Consider the following 17,455-nt stretch of genomic DNA (forward strand, 5'->3'; position numbering starts at 1 on the left):
GGCACATCTGCAGTGCTGTGTCCAGGTCTGGGCTCCTCAGGACAAGAGAAAGCTCCTGGAGCAGGCCCAGCAGAGGCTGCAGAGATGATGAAGGGATGGAGCATCTCCCTTATGAAGAAAGGCTGAGGGAGCCTCAAGAGACACTGAGAGGGGACCTCATCCATGTCTGTCAGAGGATGGAGCAGGCTCTGCTCGGGGGTGCCCAGCAATGGGACAAGAGGAACGGGCAGGAACTGATGCCCAGGAAGCTCCACCCGAACACAAGGAAGAACTTCTTGCCTGTGCAGTGACTGAGCACTGGAACAGATTGCCCAGAGAGGGTGTGCAGTCTCCCTCACTGGAGACATTCCAGAGCCATCTGGGCACAATGCTGGGCCATGTGCTCTGGGATGACCCTGCTGGAGCAGATGGCCCCACCTGTGGTCCAGCCTTACCCATTCTGTGATTCACTGTTGAAGAACAGCTGTTATAGTTAATATTTTCTTTTAACTTGTAACAGGAAGGATATTAGGATGGCTACAATTACACTTTCCCTTTGTAGCAGCCCTCTGAGAACTTGTAATGTCATTCTAAAAAGTGATTTAAATCAACTACTGTAAAACCTTATTTGAGGCAAAATACAATGCATTGTGCTGTCAAATATAGCACTAATTATTAATGCTTGCTACCAGGTAACCAATGCTAGAAAACTAAAGGCCAGGTGAAAATCTGAATATAGATAATTTTATGTGTTAATGTAATATAGTCTCCCCATAAAAATAATCAAGATTTTAAAAGTAAGAAAATATAAAGACTTTTCAAAGGAATAGAAAGGAGTCCCTAGGTAGGAAATGCTATCTTGCATTTATTCATTGCCAACATAGAGTGTGCAAATTGTTGACAGTGTATCTAGAAAGCTGTACATTTTTGTATATAGTTTTAAATTTAATAGCCACATTGTAAACTCAGCTATTATTTTATACAACCTTTTGCATTTGCCAATGAGGAATTTTGTACACACCATTAAGGACACAGCCATGAAGCATTTCAACCACTTGGAATGGTTATGAACTATTAGATAAATAATGGAAGAGCTGAAGTCAAATTTGAACAGTCTAAGCTACTTAAGTCAGTCTTTTCAGTCTCGACACATTCACATCTCAAAGAATTTAGAGTAATTGTGGGGCAAGTTGAAAAAATTGTAATCAAGAACCTTTAGTTTCTCCTGTGGTTGTCCAGCCTTTCCCATGCAGCCACAACCTCTTAAAAAACAAACAAACAAACAAAAAAAACCTGAATAAACTTCTCCATAATGTCTTACCTCCTGCCTGGAAATTTTCCTCCAGGTACTGTTCGGGTGTAAGTCACTTTATAGGCTTCCTACTAAGATGTTTTATAACAAGAAAGAGAAAAGCTGACCAGTTAAGCACATTTCAATGTTTAATTGAAAGGTACATATCTTAATATTGAGACAGGACAATGGGAATTGTATCCTCTCCCAGTAGGCCAAGCACACCTTTGTCCAAATCCCTGGAGTGCTTTGCACAAGCCAGGACAATGCCCAGGGAGCTCTGGCAGGTGCAATACCCAATTACATGGTTCATGTGCAGTCACTCCCATGAGCTCGTGAGACTTGATTAGTCCAGGACAGAGCTTTGGTATGGAGTCTTGTGTGAAAGGTTTAACTGGTTTGAATGGTTTCCCCCTCAGCTGTTCCCATAATGGGAAGGCTTGGCTGGCTAACACCTAAGCCCACACTCTGATCTCTCCTTCTCCACTACACTGGTCCAAATGACAATCAGTTTTCACAGCCTGTTGCTAACATCCCCCATCCCACAGTGATGCAGAATTCAAGAGGACATGAGCAACGTTCCCCCAGCACCTCTAGTCATCTAACATACAATAATACATTCCTATTATTCACTTCCTTGTTAGCACTAGAAGCACAATATGCCTCAAGCACTGATCTGGTCTGCAGAAAAAAACAGTTATATTTTACAAAGGTTACCATTAGAGATCAGAGTTGAAGCAATCTTCAATGTTTCTCAACCAGATTGCTCCTACACACAGTCCAAGATGGGGAATTAGCCCTGTTCCTGCTGTGCCTGTGGCAATGTACCTGTTCAGCATCAGCATTTACCTTTAGTACAGCAAAACTAATGTCAGATCTAGGGCATGTGAGCCAGTACTTTCCCTTGGCCTTCATTAGGTATCACAAAGTTTTACACTCTGGGAACTAATTCCTATTTGTAATCTCAGCAAACTACGGCTCTCACAAAACACTGCAGTTACTGATGCTGTGTTAGTGACTGCCTTTTATAAGGAAATGCATTAAACTTTCCTCCTGCTCTAGCTACTCAACACATTCAGTGGGTATCACAAAGGCTAATTTTTAATGTGTCTATGGTAGAAGGCCAGTGCCCTGCTCAGCAGGGACACGTGGTGACACTGCCCAAACAGCACGTCAGGTGGGCTGACAGGAATTTGCTATTGTCAGCAGCAGTGAGTGGGATTAGTCTGCTGTTTGATTAACACACTGCAGCACTGCACGTCGTATCTTTCTAGTACCATGTAATCCTCGGAAAGTGAACCCGATTTTTTAAATTAAATATATGATTCAGCACCTGCAGTTACAGTAAACCAAGGTTAGATTACAGGAGCTGCTCTACAAACTGTAAGGTGTTAAAATTCCTTGTATTGTGGTGTTTCACTGAATAGTGAACAGTCTGCCAAGTAAGACTGAAAAGTGACACCACATTCTGTTGTAATCATCATGAAAAGAACGTATTTGCTGGGAGGATCTTTAGTCTGAAATGTTACATGTTCTTTCCATGAGTTGAGTTCTTCATTATTAAGATCATGGTTCAGACTTTGTTTCTCAAGTATTCATGTGCCTGTTGACAAGGTCACAGGATGTTTTTTCCTTCATTTTATTGTTCTCCTGTAAAAACAAACAAACCAGTCAACTGAAGGGCTTTCTACAAGAGCCAAACAAAACATAAGATCTTAATGCAGCAAGACAACAGCAATACAGCAGGAAAGGTGTAGCCTCTGCAATTGAAGTCTGGGTAAGGAAGTAGTTCACAGTTTCTACAGAGTAAAACTGCAGTAACATGAATGACTGAATTACAGATTTTAGACTTTACTGAACAGTAAAATGGTATTAAAACTGTCTTCCTTGATAAGCAGTTTAAGTGAACAATTACAAGAAACTCATCCTAACAGGCTGATTTTACTTTTTCTTTTTTTTTAGAATAGGAGCAAGTCGAGTTTTTTCTCTGCCTTTTTACCAGCTTTACTCCAAATTTTAGTTTGAATGAGGTCCCAATGTCTATAGAACATTTCTGCTTACAACAGCACACCAGAGGATGAGTTCTCCAGTGTTCATATATTAAGTTGTCACTTCTTTAGGTACAGCAGTGGCTCAAGCATGAACACGAGAACAGACCTGCCTCTAAGACAGGCCTACTGTGTTTATGTTACACATTTTCCATGAGGTAACCCACATGGAATAAGAAACTTTGAGGCAGTTAACAGCTAATTACTTCTACATTATCAGGAGTTGATTTTGCAAGGAGTTACCTTTTATGAGCTGGTCTCTGGAATGGTAGGAAGGTGTGTTATTCTGTAGTAGCTGTGTTTGAGCTGCCGTGCTGTACGTCCAGACACAATCCACTTTAATTTCTGGACATTTGGTTTGGAGCACTTGCTCGAGGAATATTCTGTAAGGCACTTTAAAACCAGTTCCTTCCAGAAGGTCAAATCTCTGTTGTTTATCTAAACAGCAAGACAGAAAAGATTCTGTCATTAATAACTAGTTAAATCCTTATTTCATACATGTACTTCCAGCTTCATCTAAAATTTGGCCAAATATCCCAGGCCAAATGGAAAAAAAACAACAAAACACCACAACAAAGACAGAAAAGAAACCACTATGACAATGCACCTGCCCCTTCCCCACTGTGTAGACCCTTGCATGCATTTTAATTCTGTCCTCCCCTGAAACTCTGTGTGTACATACCTTGGAATGCAACTGCAGAAATTCCAATGCCTCTGTCAACTCCAGCAGCTTTTGTTCTTCTATCTCTAGTGCCATAATAGACAGTGCCAAGACAGAAGGCTGGAGAGAGAGACAACGTTTTTGAACACTGCTTTGTTAAGTTTCAGTAGTTTCACTGTCTTTGAACTTTCAAGATGTTTACCTTGGCTTTAGAAAACATGATTCTGCAGTGACAGGCCTTAAGCTGAGTCTCAAGTCTCTCAAAATTAAGGTACTTTCTCCTAGAATAAAAACAGACGAGTGAATGTAGAAAAATGCAAGCTTGAGCACGGCAGCATCACCCTGGGAACTCACAGAAGCAGCAACAATGTTCATTATCTAAACAAAGACCTCGTTTGTCCCAAAAGTTCTAGGGTTACAGTCAAACAGGTGTTCAGCTTTGGCAGTCCTAGTGCTAAAAATAAATGTTGTGCTATGCTGGGGAGAGTTGCATTGTCAAAACAGGTTTAACAACAGGGAATTTTAGTGCTTACTAGCAAAAGGAATCTTTTTTAAGCCAGATTTTGCAATCTTTGCAATAAGGCAATACTTTAATGCAGCATAAGCAGAGATTCATTATACCATCATTACTGAGCAAGTTTGGTTTTCAGCTCAGAGAGCAATACTCTTTAGATCAATTTATGCAAACAATGTTTAAAATAATATTAAACCACACATACTCACATTTATGATATTTACCAATAAAGGGAAAAGTTTGTGGGATTTTTAAAGTATAGAAAAGCCACTTGAGCAATTTCCCTGCTTATTTTTCTGCATAGGCTTCCTGATCATATGCAGTTAACAGCAAAATTAATATTAGCTATTTTACCTTTCACAGCTTAAATTCTCATGAACGAGTGAATGATACAGCTGCAGAAATTGGAAGGCTGTTGTAGCTTTCACTTTCCAACTCAGCTTCTCCAGTATGATTTTCTCCATTCTCATCATATCAGAAACAGTGAACCTGTACTGGCTTATCCGAATTAAGTCAGTGGCCAAGGGCACATTTCTTTCTTCTTCTGATGCCTTCACAGCCAAGTAGAAGCAGCTGAGTCCAACACAGCCCAAGTGTTTAGGCTGCACCTAAAGAAAAATTAATTGTTGTTACCTTCAGAGAGGAAGGCCTTTGATCAGCCATTACAACATGTAAGTACCAAACTGCAGGCACCAATGTATTGTAGGAAAAAATTATGGGAGGCAGGGGGGCTGTTCTGTTTTTTGGAGATTGAGAACTAAGTCTTTTACCTTATATTCTTTTTATTTAACCAAAGAAGAAGACAGTTACACACTACAAGTTCCACCTCATTCATCTAAAAAGCAAGACTGCAGAACAATATATTTTGATTGAGGTAGAACTAATTTCTTAATGAGGTTCTCTAATAGCCTAATCAAAAGCTTTTAGGACTTTAAGTGTTGTACACATTGATACAAAAAAAATTGGAGTTTTCTAACTCTTTTAAAAAATATATATACACACACATATTTATATGTACATATATAGATAGATTTATTCACAGACATTGCAGTCCACATTTTTACTGCTTATTTTGGATTCAGAAGTCTTTCAAATCATCATTTTCCCATCCAGCTTTCTCATTTTTGTTTTAACACACAAGGAAAACAAGCTTTTGTTCTTGTCCAGATTGTACAGTGGTAATCCTGTCTTGTCAGACAATTAAAAACAACCCAGGTCAGCATGTCACTTCTGCACAGGAGAATGGAGTGCTAACTGATGTTTCACCAGACTCTGAGTGCTGAACAGCATCTTGATATACACAGGCAGGTTGAAAAGGCAGTTAAATAAGAAGTAATTTAAGATGTTCTTGTATCCATGCGACAGGAAAGACAGTCTGTCTTGGTCTAACCCATTAGATGCTCTGCATTTCCCAGCCTATGGGCATCCTAAAGTTGACACTGATGCCCCATTCCTTGTCTTCTCCAGAGGAAACAGCTTTCTTAAGAATACTAAAATCTGAACAGGGAACACCTGGTGCAATCAGAATCTTTGGAAGGAGCTAAACCTTTAGCCATCTAAACCCAGTATGTTCTAACGCAATGAGCAGGAGCTAACGATTGAGAGCTTATACTTTAAAAAGCCTTACCTTCATTTTGGACAAGAATCTATCCAAGAAATTCACAGCCAGGGAAAACGTCTCCGTGTGGAAGCCAAAGAACTGAGTTAAGCTGAGCAGGTCTTTCACTTCGAAGTCCCGCAGCCGGGCAGTCATTCGGAGGCCATTGTCGTGAGCAGCCTCGACCAGCCTGAGCCCGGCGGGCTTGGGCTGAGCCCGCAGCTCCTGCTCCAGCAGCGCCGAGAGCTGGAGCAGCAGCTCCTCGGCCTCGGTGCTCGCCAGGGTGTCGATCATCTGCAACAACGAAACACCCGCGAGCGTGTCAAGCAGCCGAACGGGGGAAAACTCACCGAGTTACAGCCGCTTCTAAAGCAAAGGCACACGGCCGGGCACACGCGGGGTCAGCCCCAGCCCCAGCGATTCCCAGGTTATCCCCAGCCGCGGGTGATTCCCGGGATGTGCGGGGGATGTGCGGGGCACGGCGGGGCCGCGCAGGCGCCGCCTCCCGGGACATGCCCGGGCCTGTCCCCTGCTCCTGAACCGCGGGGGTTCCGCCGGCAGACGAGCCCCCTGCGCGCTCCGCCGGCGGGACGGGGGGACAACGGGACAAGCCCCGACCCAGCGACCGCACGGCGCGGGACGGGCGCGGGGGAGCCAAACGCGCGGCCGGCGGGACCCGACCCCTCGCCCTTACCGTGTCCGTGCCGACCCGCTCCCTGCCCTGGCGGGGCGGCCGCGGGCCGGAGCGGTGCCGGGTCGGTGCCGGGTCGGTACCGGGTCTGTTCCGGGCTCCGTCCGGTCCCGCGGCACCGGGCGAGCGCTGCGGCCCCGCCCCACCCGCCCCAGCGGCGCCCTCCGGTGGCCGCGCCGCGCCAGCACAGCCCGCCCGGCCCGGCGCCGCCTCCCGCCCGGCCCGCAGCCGGGATGCAGGATTTAGTCTGTGCTTCTAAGCTCTAAGAGTGATTTTGAGCCTCCAAAACACAGCACTTGGTCTCTCCTTGTGAGTCCAAAAACTGACCAAGTGAGCCTAGTTCTGAGCCCCCAAAACGTGGCACCGGGGTTTCTGCTTATGAGCCCGGAATCGCAGGACTCGGGCTCAGTTCCAAGCCGTCCAAACGCAGCACTGGATCTCTCTGTGGGAGCCCAAAAACCGACCGAGTGAGTCTGGTTCTGAGCCCCCAGAATTGCCCCGGAGTCATGGCTGAACCCCAGCCGGCAGTTGGGCACCAGCCCCCCCTGCAGTGAGGTGGGGAAGAGATCAAAGGAAAAAATCCACCTCGTCGGGAGAGATCAGAATAGTTTAATGATGGAAACCAAGAAAAATACAATAATTTAATATTCATGATAATACATAACACTAACAATAGTAACAATAGCAGTGATAAGAACAATAATGACAAGGAGGCAGAGAGAGAAGCCCCAAAACAGCCAAGTGCTGCCCAACCCCACCCTCTCCTTTAACATTATAAATCCAAGATTTGATCCAGAGCACCACAAACTCTCAGTGCATGAAATTTTCATATTCCTGCTATTTTCTCTGTGTTCCATCCTGGGGACTCTGGGACTAAGGGAGGCATTGGCCATCTCGGCTGCCCGTGGCACATCACAGCTCCTAGGAAAATCCAAGGGAAGGGACAGAAGAGCTGGAAAGATGGAAAGTCACGGCCCAGGCTGAGCAGGGTCTGTGCCAACAGCATTTCCAACCTTTCCCTGTGCACCTTTGGAGCACAGGGAACACCAAGCTTTGGCCTGTAGGGAGATGGGAACTGCAGCCAGAACTCGCCCGTCCCCAAGGATGATAGACCCCTCTGAGGTATTTAATATCAAATACCATGGAAATTCTGAGGAATGAAAAAGTAAACAATACACTTTAAGTTCTACCACCTTAATTCACAAACATCCTCAGAGTTTGTACTTGATACCTTAAGTCCTGCATGACCCAGACTGGAGACTTGGGCTCACGTGGGAACTGACAGGAAGCACAGAATAAAGTTCAGTCCTGTGCAGGGGCTCCCTGTGGACCAGCATGTTAGTTTTTTAGTCAGTGGCTTTTCCTGGTCTCCTGAGGCAGAGGATGATCCGTACATTTGTCTCTCCCTTATTTCTCAGACACTCACAGGCCAAGGTCCTGCTCTTTTTGCCCTCCCTCAGAGGCTGCATTTGCCCAGACCCAGAGGGTTGTCCATGGAGGTGAAGTAGTGTTGGCTGCTCCAGTGGATTTTCCTCCAATGCAGGCTCATGGGTCTGGAGGTTCTTAAGTTTGGCTGCTCAAACACCAAAGTATTTGACTGGGCTGGGCTGAATTAAATGATTTTTTCCTGTCCTGAAAGAGAGGAAAAAAGGAAAGTTAAGTGCACTGTGGAAGTCAAAGGCTCCTCGCTTTCACACCTCTGTTCTGATTACTCACTACAGGGGGTTTCTTGCATAAAAAAATGAGAGATGTCAGCAAATAAAATGAAAAAGTGCCTTTTTTAATTCCTATTTATTAGCATTTTATTCGTATTTATTTCATACATAAAAAGGATGCCCATTTTTATTTATTGTATTCTTTGCCTTATTTTAACAGAACCATTTTCACTCCAGACCCCACCTGTGAGTTATTCCATCCTTTGCCAAGAATCTACAAGAGTGGAGTTTGCCCTCACAGAGCATTCTGGCTGTTGCCAACCGACAGCAGGAATGAACCATGAAAAGCAGCATCAGAAAATAGAAGTTACAAACTTCTAGATGTAAGTCATGTTCTTTATGTTATGCTCCAAAGATATGTATTCCAGTGTTTGTCTCCAGGCATCCAGAGCTAGAAAATAAAACAGCTTTCTACTCCTTGTGAGTTCAGGGAGGAACTGGGAAGGAGGAAGAAAAAACACAAGCAAATGGGGAGAGGACAACACCACTGCTCTCCTACCAATAAAAAAAAAAAAAAAAAACCAAACAAACTGAAAACAACAAAAAACCCGAAAAAAAACCAAACAAAAAACCAAAAGCCCAACCCCCCAAACCCACCAAGAAGCTTAGTCTCAGATTCCTGAAGAAAATCAAAGGAACCGAAACTGCATAACTTGATGTGATTGTTTTCATAGTCAAGACTAGAGCTACAGTTACAAGGTCACTTGAGCATTAACGTAAGTATTTCCTGGTAAGAACGTTCAAGTCAGTTTTGTTTCCAGACATAAGGTGGCAGCACAGGATATCTAAAGCCTGCTGGCGCCATCTCTGATGGAGCCAAACAGCTCGGATCCGGGTATGACACAAGCTGCTCTCCCTAAAGTTGAGAAATGATCAGAAATCTCTAAAGCCTGCACAAAAGAACTCTGAGCATAACTCTTTCTTTCACCTACTACCATTTGGCTGTGTGTGCCTGAGAGTACAGAAGTTAGAAATCATGGCCAAGACCTTCAATCACAAGTATCTTCACAACAAAATGCTACTGCTGCACATTTCCTTCAACTTTGTCATGTTTCCAACTCTAGTTCCCTGATTAATTAGGAAGAAACGTTCTAGACAGTATTCTAAGTGTTCCAGGAAATTTGTAATAAGATTTCCTCATCGAGTCTGGCCCTTCATTTCCTTCTGTTCCAGTGTTCTTTCAGGTATTCCAATGACAAACAGAGTCAAAACCATTAAAAATGGTAAAACTAAATGCATTCACTCCGTAGCTTAATGACACTTCTTTGGCTAGGAAGTCAAAGCTCCGACTTTACTAAGGTGTGTTTACAGTACTTTGAGGGTTCCCCAAGGCTGCTGTGACTAGAATTCCTGTAAATGCAGGCAAACCTGGAAGCACAGTTCCAGTTCATGCACTCAGCTTACAGAATGTCACGTGTTGGAATGCACCAGAAAGTTCAGTGACTTGCTCCATAGCTGGGCACATTCAGGTCGATAACCCGAGAGCCACACACACCTGTGCAGTCAAATGAGTGCAGCAATTTGGATAAACACATTTTACATATTCATTACCTAACATGATTTCAAGAGCTTCTAAAGCCATCCCCAACTAACCTTGTCAGATTGGAGAACAGCCACTGACTGATAACAAGTAATGCTCAGTCTGCTTTAAAGTTTTAACTGCATCTTAGCAAAAGGCTGAAGGCATTCACTGCCTTTTACCCATCAAATCAAACTTCTGTCTCAAATCAAACTTCCAACTCTGATGTTCACAAGTCTATTTGTGATCAACAGTTTTATTGCTAGAGGAGAAGGCCACTGTCACAGCACTTGGGATAGCAGAAGTCAGGTCATATTCCTCAGGTCAACCTAACAGAGGACACTGGAGACCAGAACTTTCAAGTATCAACATTTATTGGTGGCATCATTGTGTAACATCATTGGCGTTTGGAGATACAAAAAAGTAGTAGGAAAAGCTCACAAAAGAAAAAGATGAGCCTAAATGCTTATTAAAAAAAAAGTTCAAGAAGAATACTTTAATGATGCTTTTGAAATATACATGTTAGAAATACTCCTTCATAACCATCCATCGTTTTCATTATGACTGTGCCAAACAATGATCACAAATTGAACCCTGCAAAGTGCCAGAGAATATGTATAAGCATCAGCCCCAGCTATTTGAAGAGAGAGTTTCATTCAAGTCAAGACCATAAATCATTAAAGTCTATCAGTCAAGGCTGATTTTTAAAAACAAAGTCACTTTGATTGTAGCAAAAAAACTTAACTATTATAAAAGTTCTTGTTCTTTAGCTACAGCTCATATTTCATCCTAGAGTCTCAGTGCACTTTAAAGCATGTAATCTCTTTTCTAGGTCTAACTAGTATTTGTTAGGGCTACATTAAGATGATGTACACGGGTAAAAACATGGGAGTGTTTAGCTCAAAAATCCCACAGCCAAGCCCTCTTCATAAAAACATTAACTACACACATAACTCTGGGGGATTCCTGAGTCTACTGGGCCAAAAACAGAAAAAATTTTGAAATAAACAGCCACTTATACCAAAAAACTCAAGAAATACCCTAGACCTAGTGAAGAGTTTGATTTGGAGAAGTTCAGCCCTAGTTAACAGTTTGGTTTAGAAGGGGTCAAAGACACTCTTCATGAGCCAGCCTTCACCCAGTGCATCCAGCTTTAGTCAAACCTGACAGAGGTGAACCTGTGCTTGGGGGCAGCCCTTCAAGGCCATCTGCTGCAGCTCAGACCACCTTCACTCCCCCCGATACTAGTTCAGAGTCTACAAAGTTATTTTTTCTAGGGTCACCTGAGGTCTTGCTCAGATGCACAAAATCACCCCTGTGGTCTGGACCTGCACCAGTGGGAGCCCCGGAGGAAAGGAGGACCCGCGGTCACGTATCTCTTCACTACAGTCTCTGCCTGCAGAGAGGTCTCTCCACTCCTCGTTAAGTCTCGTCTCTTCAGTCAAGGCCAGTGACCTACTTGGTCAGAGCAATTTTCAGCCTCAACAGAAATATCTTTAACAGCTGCATTTCACCAGTTTTTATAGAGAGCCTCCAGTGGCATTTCCAGAGAACAACAGGACACAACGCAACGGGACACCCACAGGAGACACTGGGCTCTTAAGCATGCCTTAAGTGATTTTTAGCTCCTTATTTCTAAAGGAAAAGGAAACCTAATAATCATTTTTATCCGGTGCATATAAAGCACAGAGCAGCCGCCCGGGCTCGGACCGTCCAGGCGAAGAGTCGCTCGTGGAAGGGCCCCGCAGAGGAGAAGCCGGGGTGGGGAAGGTCCTGGTGGACACGGTCCTGGTGGACACGGTCCCCGGGCTCTGCGGGGGGGTCAGGCGGGCATCCTACCTCTTTCGGAGGCGGGGGGGGGGAGCGACTCGGCCCCTGCTGCCGACACCGACCGGCAGGAGCGCAGGACAGCGGCCGCAACGGGGCCGCTCCCGGGGCTGGATCGGGGCCATTCCCGGGGCTGGATCGGGGCCGTTCCCGGGGCTGGATCGGGGCCGTTCCCGGTCCGTGCCCGGGGGGGGCGGTGTCTCCGCAGGGTCCGCAGCGGCTGCGCGGAGCGGCCCCGGAACGGCCGGGGCAGGAAACGCCTTTTTTGGGCCTCGGAAGTGCCATAAAAGGCGGCTCAGGAAGAGCCAAATATGGCCCGCGCGGTTCCGGCGGCCGCGGCGCTTCCGCCCGCCCGGGGCCGCGTGACGGGGCCCGGGCGCGCCCCCGAGAGCCGCGTGCGCGCGCGGGGCCCCCGCTCGGGTCGGAGCCGGGGCTTGGAATCGCCGACAGCTTCGGATCGCCGACAGGTTTGGATCGCCGACAGCTTTAGATCACCGGCAGCCGGGCTTTGACTCGGGCGAGCGCGGTTCCTGCCCGTGAGTGGGGGAAAAAAAGGTTCTTCCCTCCCTCCCCCCGCGCTGCGCTTCCCGCAGGGAAAGGGCTTCCCCCGGTCGGTGGCAGCACCTGCTGGTTCCCTGGGAACAGCCTCTTTGGAACCGGCTCGTCCTCCCAGCTGGACTAGAAGAGAACTTTTTAAGAATCGGATGTCCTTGTCTTCGGGCCACCGGCCAGCGGGAGATCCCGCAGAAAACGCGCGGTCGGTGCTTTCCCAGCCCGGGAATCTGCTCGCTTTTTATGGGATGAAGGCCATGGAAATAGCGTGTATGCCAGCGACTCACAACCCTAAACACCAGTGATTTGTAGAGAGCCCACCCAAAAGGACAGACACCAGAACCCTGTTCTGTACCTGCACCACTAGTTCTCAGGGATGAAACTCCTCTGACTTCAGTCTGCAGTGGCCACTGGAATGTATTTCAAACCATCCCCTAAGGAAGGGTTTTCTCCTACAAATACTGACACAGCTGTAATAAAGTCTGACAGGGCCACACACTTACATGCCCTGTGCTGTGTCAAAGAGGAACTCACGACAGCCCTCAGCTGAGCAGGGCCACCTTCTGTCAACCAGCCATTATGACTGAGCTTATTGTATTTCCAGCCTTGAAACTGCTCTATTATCTTCCCACCCAGTAAGATTTCTGGCTACCTACAAACACAGTTGAGATTCTAATTTTCTAACTTAACTTTCAGCACTGGGAGAATCGGTTTTCTTCCCAAGATTAGCTCACATGCTTCTGGAGAAGCCAAAAAACAGTAATCATGGCTACTTCAAAAGAGCAGGAAATGCACCTAATGCAAGGATGCGAGTGCTCCATCCAAGCCTTTGCAAGCGACTGGACATGAGACTGATCTCCTTTCTTTAAACAGGTATTTTTCCAGGAGACAAGCAGCATTTGTGGCTTTGCAGCCACTAAGGGAGTCAGGATTGCTGTGGCACAGTCTTCCTGTGTAGTAACTTAAAGGAAAACGTGGAAGTCTGCACGACTTGATATTTTATTTATTTTTTTCTGAAGGGTATTGTACACCAAATATCCCATTGGCAGGAAAGCGCATTCAATGTGTTTAGAAGCCAAACAGTCACTTTCATTTTAACAAACACAATTATAAAGTAAAAATAAACCACAAAATAATGAACTGCATGTTCATAACATACAAAAATTGCTGCCTACTCAGTAGGTAACTACAACATTCCAACTCCTGAATATATATATAAATTTACATTTTTGTAACAAAAATAGACTTTGAGAGGTGTGGGATTTTTTTTTTTTTTTTGCTTACATTCCATCCCTCAGGCCTTTCTCCTGCTCCTCTCCCCACCCATTCCCTGCTTTCCTTTACATTCTTCGAGTAACATCCCTTTCACTTTAAGGCAAGATGCAAAGCATCCATTCACACAAATGCATGACGTCAGCAAGGCTTCACAAAAAGGCACCAAGACTTTTAACTTTTAAAACAAAACTTCTGCCACATGTGAGTGTCTCATCAGATGATATTTACACAGCATCACTCTAACATGCTCAAATACAGTAAGTGCTGTTCCCAAAGAAGTTTGAAACGCGTTACAGCATTGTCACTGAAATAGAATTAACATTTACAAAATATGGCCCTGCAAACTCCAAATAATACAATATGAATATGCAAAGATTTTTTTTTTCCACATCAATAGTACCCTAAAGGAAAGCAAAACCATGGCACATGTACAATTTACATCAGCTAGATACTTAATCAAAAGTCCTTTCTTCCTAATAAAAGACTATTGTTTACGGGGAAAATTATATTGAACTTATATCCACAGTCCATGCAAATTAAGTCATTCAACAGAGGTGGAAAACTTAAGCAGCAGTTGTTTCAGGCAGCTGAAGTTTAAACTAAAGTTAAATAGCCTTGCAACGTATGGTGTTGGGGGAGTAATTGGAGACTCCATGTCTGATAATACCAATGGAAAAGGTAAATTCTCCTGTTCCAGAAGGTCATCTCAGCAGATCTCAATTGTCCTTGGAGAAAAGGCTGAGTTCATGTCTGAAAGTGCTGAGGTCACCTGAGAGCTGAAATTATTGGTGACCCCTGGAGATGAGAAGGAGGTGGCCACTTGGGTCTGAAAAGTGGCAGTGCCAGAGGGATAAGTGGTTGCTATAGAAGGGGAGGGGAATGTGGTGTGTGCAGGGGACGGATAGGAAGACGGAGCAGGAGAGGAATACACTGTGCGCACCGGTGAGGGATAAGTGGTGGTGATGGAGGAAGGGTAGGATGTAGTCACAGAGGATGAATAGGCAGGAATTGGGGAAGCAGTTGAGACTGGAGCTGCCTTTTCCACTTTCTTGTCCTTCTGCCTAAGGTGGATTTTAGTGTGCCTCTTCCTCTCATCACTCCTGGCAAACTTTCTGCCACAAATGTCACAGGCAAATGGCTTCTCCCCTGTGTGCGTGCGGATGTGCGTGGTCAAGTGGTCGCTCCTGCTGAAGTTCCGCATGCAGATGCGGCACTGGAAAGGTTTCTGTCCCGTGTGGATGCGGATGTGCCGCGTCAGCTCATCGGATCGGGAAAACCTCCGGTCACAGGACTCCACGGGGCAGGCGTAGGGTCGCTCGTGAGGAGGGGTCTTGCTGGGACGGTTTGGGTATTTCCTCATCCTGCTGGGCTTGATCAGCTGGGACTGATAGTTAGTGTTGAGGGTCTTCAACTCCTGGGAACCAGTCTGAGTAGCAAATGCCTTAATAGTGGACAGTGGCGTGAGGGAAGGCTGCTGTGCTCTGGTCTCCAGGGCTGGGAAGGGCTTCTGATCAGCCGGAACAAGGCTGAGCTCTCCCTGTTGCTGAGGGAACAGGTAATCCGGGATCATTGGCACCTGAAAGTTGGTTTTAGCAGTCGGATAAGCTGGAGGTGGGTACTGGATGGGGGCTCCAGAGGGGTTGGGGAAGGACTGGGTCTGCGATTCAGGGAAAATGTCAGAGCTGGAATTGGGAAACGTTGGTGCAGCTGAATAGATTGGACTGTTCTCGCTGGCTTGGACTGAGCAGCTCAGTGGGGAGCTCTGCGAGGAGGAGGATGGCGATGATGAAGTAGGTGTCGAGGTGGGAGGTGCATTAGCCATGCCCACCAGCCCACTGACGAGGCTGAAGAGAGGCTCTGGCCATAAGGTGTTGCCGCTGTTGGGGGCCGGCTCTAAGGAGAAGCGCCCCGTGTAGGTTATCGGCGGCAGCCGCGTCGTTTGGTTGGGATAGCTGGTTTCTGGCAGGCTTTTCTCGTTGTTCAGGGAGATTTCGGGAAAAGTGTCTGAAAAGAGAGGAACAGCGATTACTTCCAGCAGCCACCGCAGCCGCTGCCGGAGCTTCGCGAGCCATCCCCAGCGCAGCGCAGCCCCAGATTCTGGTTAATCACTAATTGAGCGTAACATATTGCAGCGCCGCTGGCAGCGCTCCAGCCGCAGCCAGTCCGGAGCTCTGACGCAAACAGGAGGATCCCCCCGCGCGGCCGCCGGGACCGGGGGCGCCGCTGCAGCGCGGAGCTCCCGCAGGCGCCGCTGCCCCCGCGGCGGACCGGGACTCCCCGCCCGCCCGGGCCGGGTCAGCGCGCTTACCTGCCGCCAGGTGCTCGAAGTGCTGCTCCCCGGGCTCCCCGGCGGCGCCGAAGCCCCCGCTCTCGGGCGCCCCGGGCGGGGCGAGGAACTGCGGGCCCCCGCCGCCGAGCAGCATCATCTCCTCCAGCTTGGGGTAGTGAGTGTCCATGGCGGGGGGCGAGTGCGGGAAGGCGCCAAAGGGGTCGGAGATCTGCAGCGGGGGCAGGAGCTGCATCTCCGCCTTGGCCGCGGCCATGAGGGCGCGGGGCTCCGGCTCTGACGGGTGATGGCGCTGCCGCCGCGGGGCCGGCGGACGGGCCGGCTGCGGCGAGGCGGCCGTCGCCTGCTGTGCGCCCCGCGCCGCGGTGGCCCCGGCGCTGCCCGCTGGAAGCGCTCGGCTCCCCGCCCGCCCGCCCGGGGCTCCCCCCGGCTGTGCCCGCTGGAAGCGCTCGGCTCCCCGCCCGCCCCAACACCGCCCCTATATATCGGGTCTCACCGGCCGCGCGCCGCCCCGGCCATGACGTACATGGCCATATATGGAAAGCAGGAAGCCCTTATATGGTTGCGGCCTGGAGGACCCCGCCTGGCGTCAGCGCCTGGCACCGGGGAAAGCCGGGCCGGGGGGCCCCGCCCGCCCCGCGCCGGGAGCCCCGCGCCCCGTGCGGGGCTGTTCCCGGCCGCGGGCAGCGCCTCCGCAGCGCCCCGGCAGCGCCGCCGGCCCCGGGGAGCGGGGTCCCCCGGCCCCCGCCGGCCGCGGCGGCGCCGCCGGAAACCCCCGCCGCACTTTCCATATAAGGGAACGGCCTTATAAGTCCCGGTTCCGGCGGAGGCTCCCGCTCCTTATATGGCGGTTCCGGCTCCGGGTGGGGGGGGCGCCGAGCCAAGGCTGCAGCCGGCCGCGCGCCCGCCCCCGGAGCCGCGGGAACGCGCGGGCGCTGCCCGAGCGGGCGGCGCGGGGGGCGCCCGGAGGATCCCGGGGCCGTTCGCCCTCACCCCATGTTTGCTAAGCTCGCACTGCTCGCCCCCCCCCCCCACACACCTCAGCCCCCGCGGAGGAGCCGAGCGCCGGCGGCTCACGGTCAGCTCGGCAGCCCCGATGCGGAGGAGTTTTCTGGGCGCTGGCAGCGCGCCCAGGGCGGGAGCTGCCCGCTCCCGGAAAAGGGGAATCTCCGGGATTCCATCGGGCCTGCCGGGAGAGCCCTGCTCCCTCCGCCCGCTCCTGGCGAGAGCGGCGGAGCCCAGACCGGGGCAGACCCGGGCTCCGCGCGGCGGAGAGCGGGGCACGGATACAAACAGAGCCGCGGGTACCACGCGGCCGCGGCCGCCACTGACAGCGAGTGACAGCGCTCGGGACTCCGCTCTCGCCCCTCGTTAGGGCCGTCCCTTGGCGCGGCCGCCGCTCCCTCCCCGCACACACCGGCCCCGCACGGAACCACCGCGCACCGCCGCGGGAGCGCCGGCGGGGCCGGGGGAGCCCCGGGCGCTATAAATAGTGGCCC

The 17,455-nt window shown here is 49.0% G+C and overlaps 2 protein-coding genes and 1 long non-coding RNA gene across 3 annotated transcripts; all 3 read right to left on the reverse strand.

The window, feature by feature from the left end:
- Positions 1–1,401: 1,401 nt before the first annotated feature.
- CCNG1 (cyclin G1) lies at positions 1,402–6,935 on the reverse strand. The gene is made up of 7 exons (XM_064671618.1): positions 6,785–6,935; positions 6,121–6,384; positions 4,848–5,101; positions 4,182–4,260; positions 4,001–4,099; positions 3,562–3,756; positions 1,402–2,920 (listed from the first exon to the last, which is right to left on the reverse strand). Exons 2-6 carry the CDS (start codon positions 6,382–6,384, stop codon positions 3,565–3,567), a joined length of 888 nt encoding a protein of 295 aa, XP_064527688.1. The 5' UTR covers positions 6,785–6,935; the 3' UTR covers positions 1,402–2,920; positions 3,562–3,564.
- A 435-nt stretch (positions 6,936–7,370) lies between these two features.
- On the reverse strand, positions 7,371–12,151 carry LOC135422459 (uncharacterized). The gene is made up of 2 exons (XR_010434489.1): positions 11,855–12,151; positions 7,371–8,413 (listed from the first exon to the last, which is right to left on the reverse strand). It is a non-coding gene; the product is annotated as an uncharacterized LOC135422459 (long non-coding RNA).
- Positions 12,152–13,375: 1,224 nt separating this feature from the next.
- On the reverse strand, positions 13,376–16,406 carry EGR1 (early growth response 1). The gene is made up of 2 exons (XM_064671620.1): positions 15,978–16,406; positions 13,376–15,673 (listed from the first exon to the last, which is right to left on the reverse strand). The coding sequence occupies exons 1-2, from the start codon at positions 16,210–16,212 to the stop codon at positions 14,376–14,378; spliced, it is 1,533 nt and encodes a 510-aa protein (XP_064527690.1). The 5' UTR covers positions 16,213–16,406; the 3' UTR covers positions 13,376–14,375.
- Between the last annotated feature and the right edge of the window lie 1,049 nt (positions 16,407–17,455).

The sequence above is a fragment of the Pseudopipra pipra genome, chromosome 15 (genome assembly GCF_036250125.1).
Source record: "Pseudopipra pipra isolate bDixPip1 chromosome 15, bDixPip1.hap1, whole genome shotgun sequence".
NCBI lineage: Eukaryota > Metazoa > Chordata > Aves > Passeriformes > Pipridae > Pseudopipra > Pseudopipra pipra.

Coding starts and splice junctions, on each gene's coding strand:
- EGR1 (XM_064671620.1), bottom strand. CDS start 16,212: ATGGCCGCGGCCAAGGCGGAGATGCAGCTCCTGCCCCCGCTGCAGATC. Junction 15,674..15,977: donor CTTCGAGCACCTGGCGGCAG/GTAAGCGCGCTG, acceptor CTCTCTTTTCAG/ACACTTTTCCCGAAATCTCC.
- CCNG1 (XM_064671618.1), bottom strand. CDS start 6,384: ATGATCGACACCCTGGCGAGCACCGAGGCCGAGGAGCTGCTGCTCCAG. Junction 4,100..4,181: donor TCATGTTTTCTAAAGCCAAG/GTAAACATCTTG, acceptor CTCTCTCTCCAG/CCTTCTGTCTTGGCACTGTC. Junction 3,757..4,000: donor TTCTGCAGTTGCATTCCAAG/GTATGTACACAC, acceptor CTTGCTGTTTAG/ATAAACAACAGAGATTTGAC.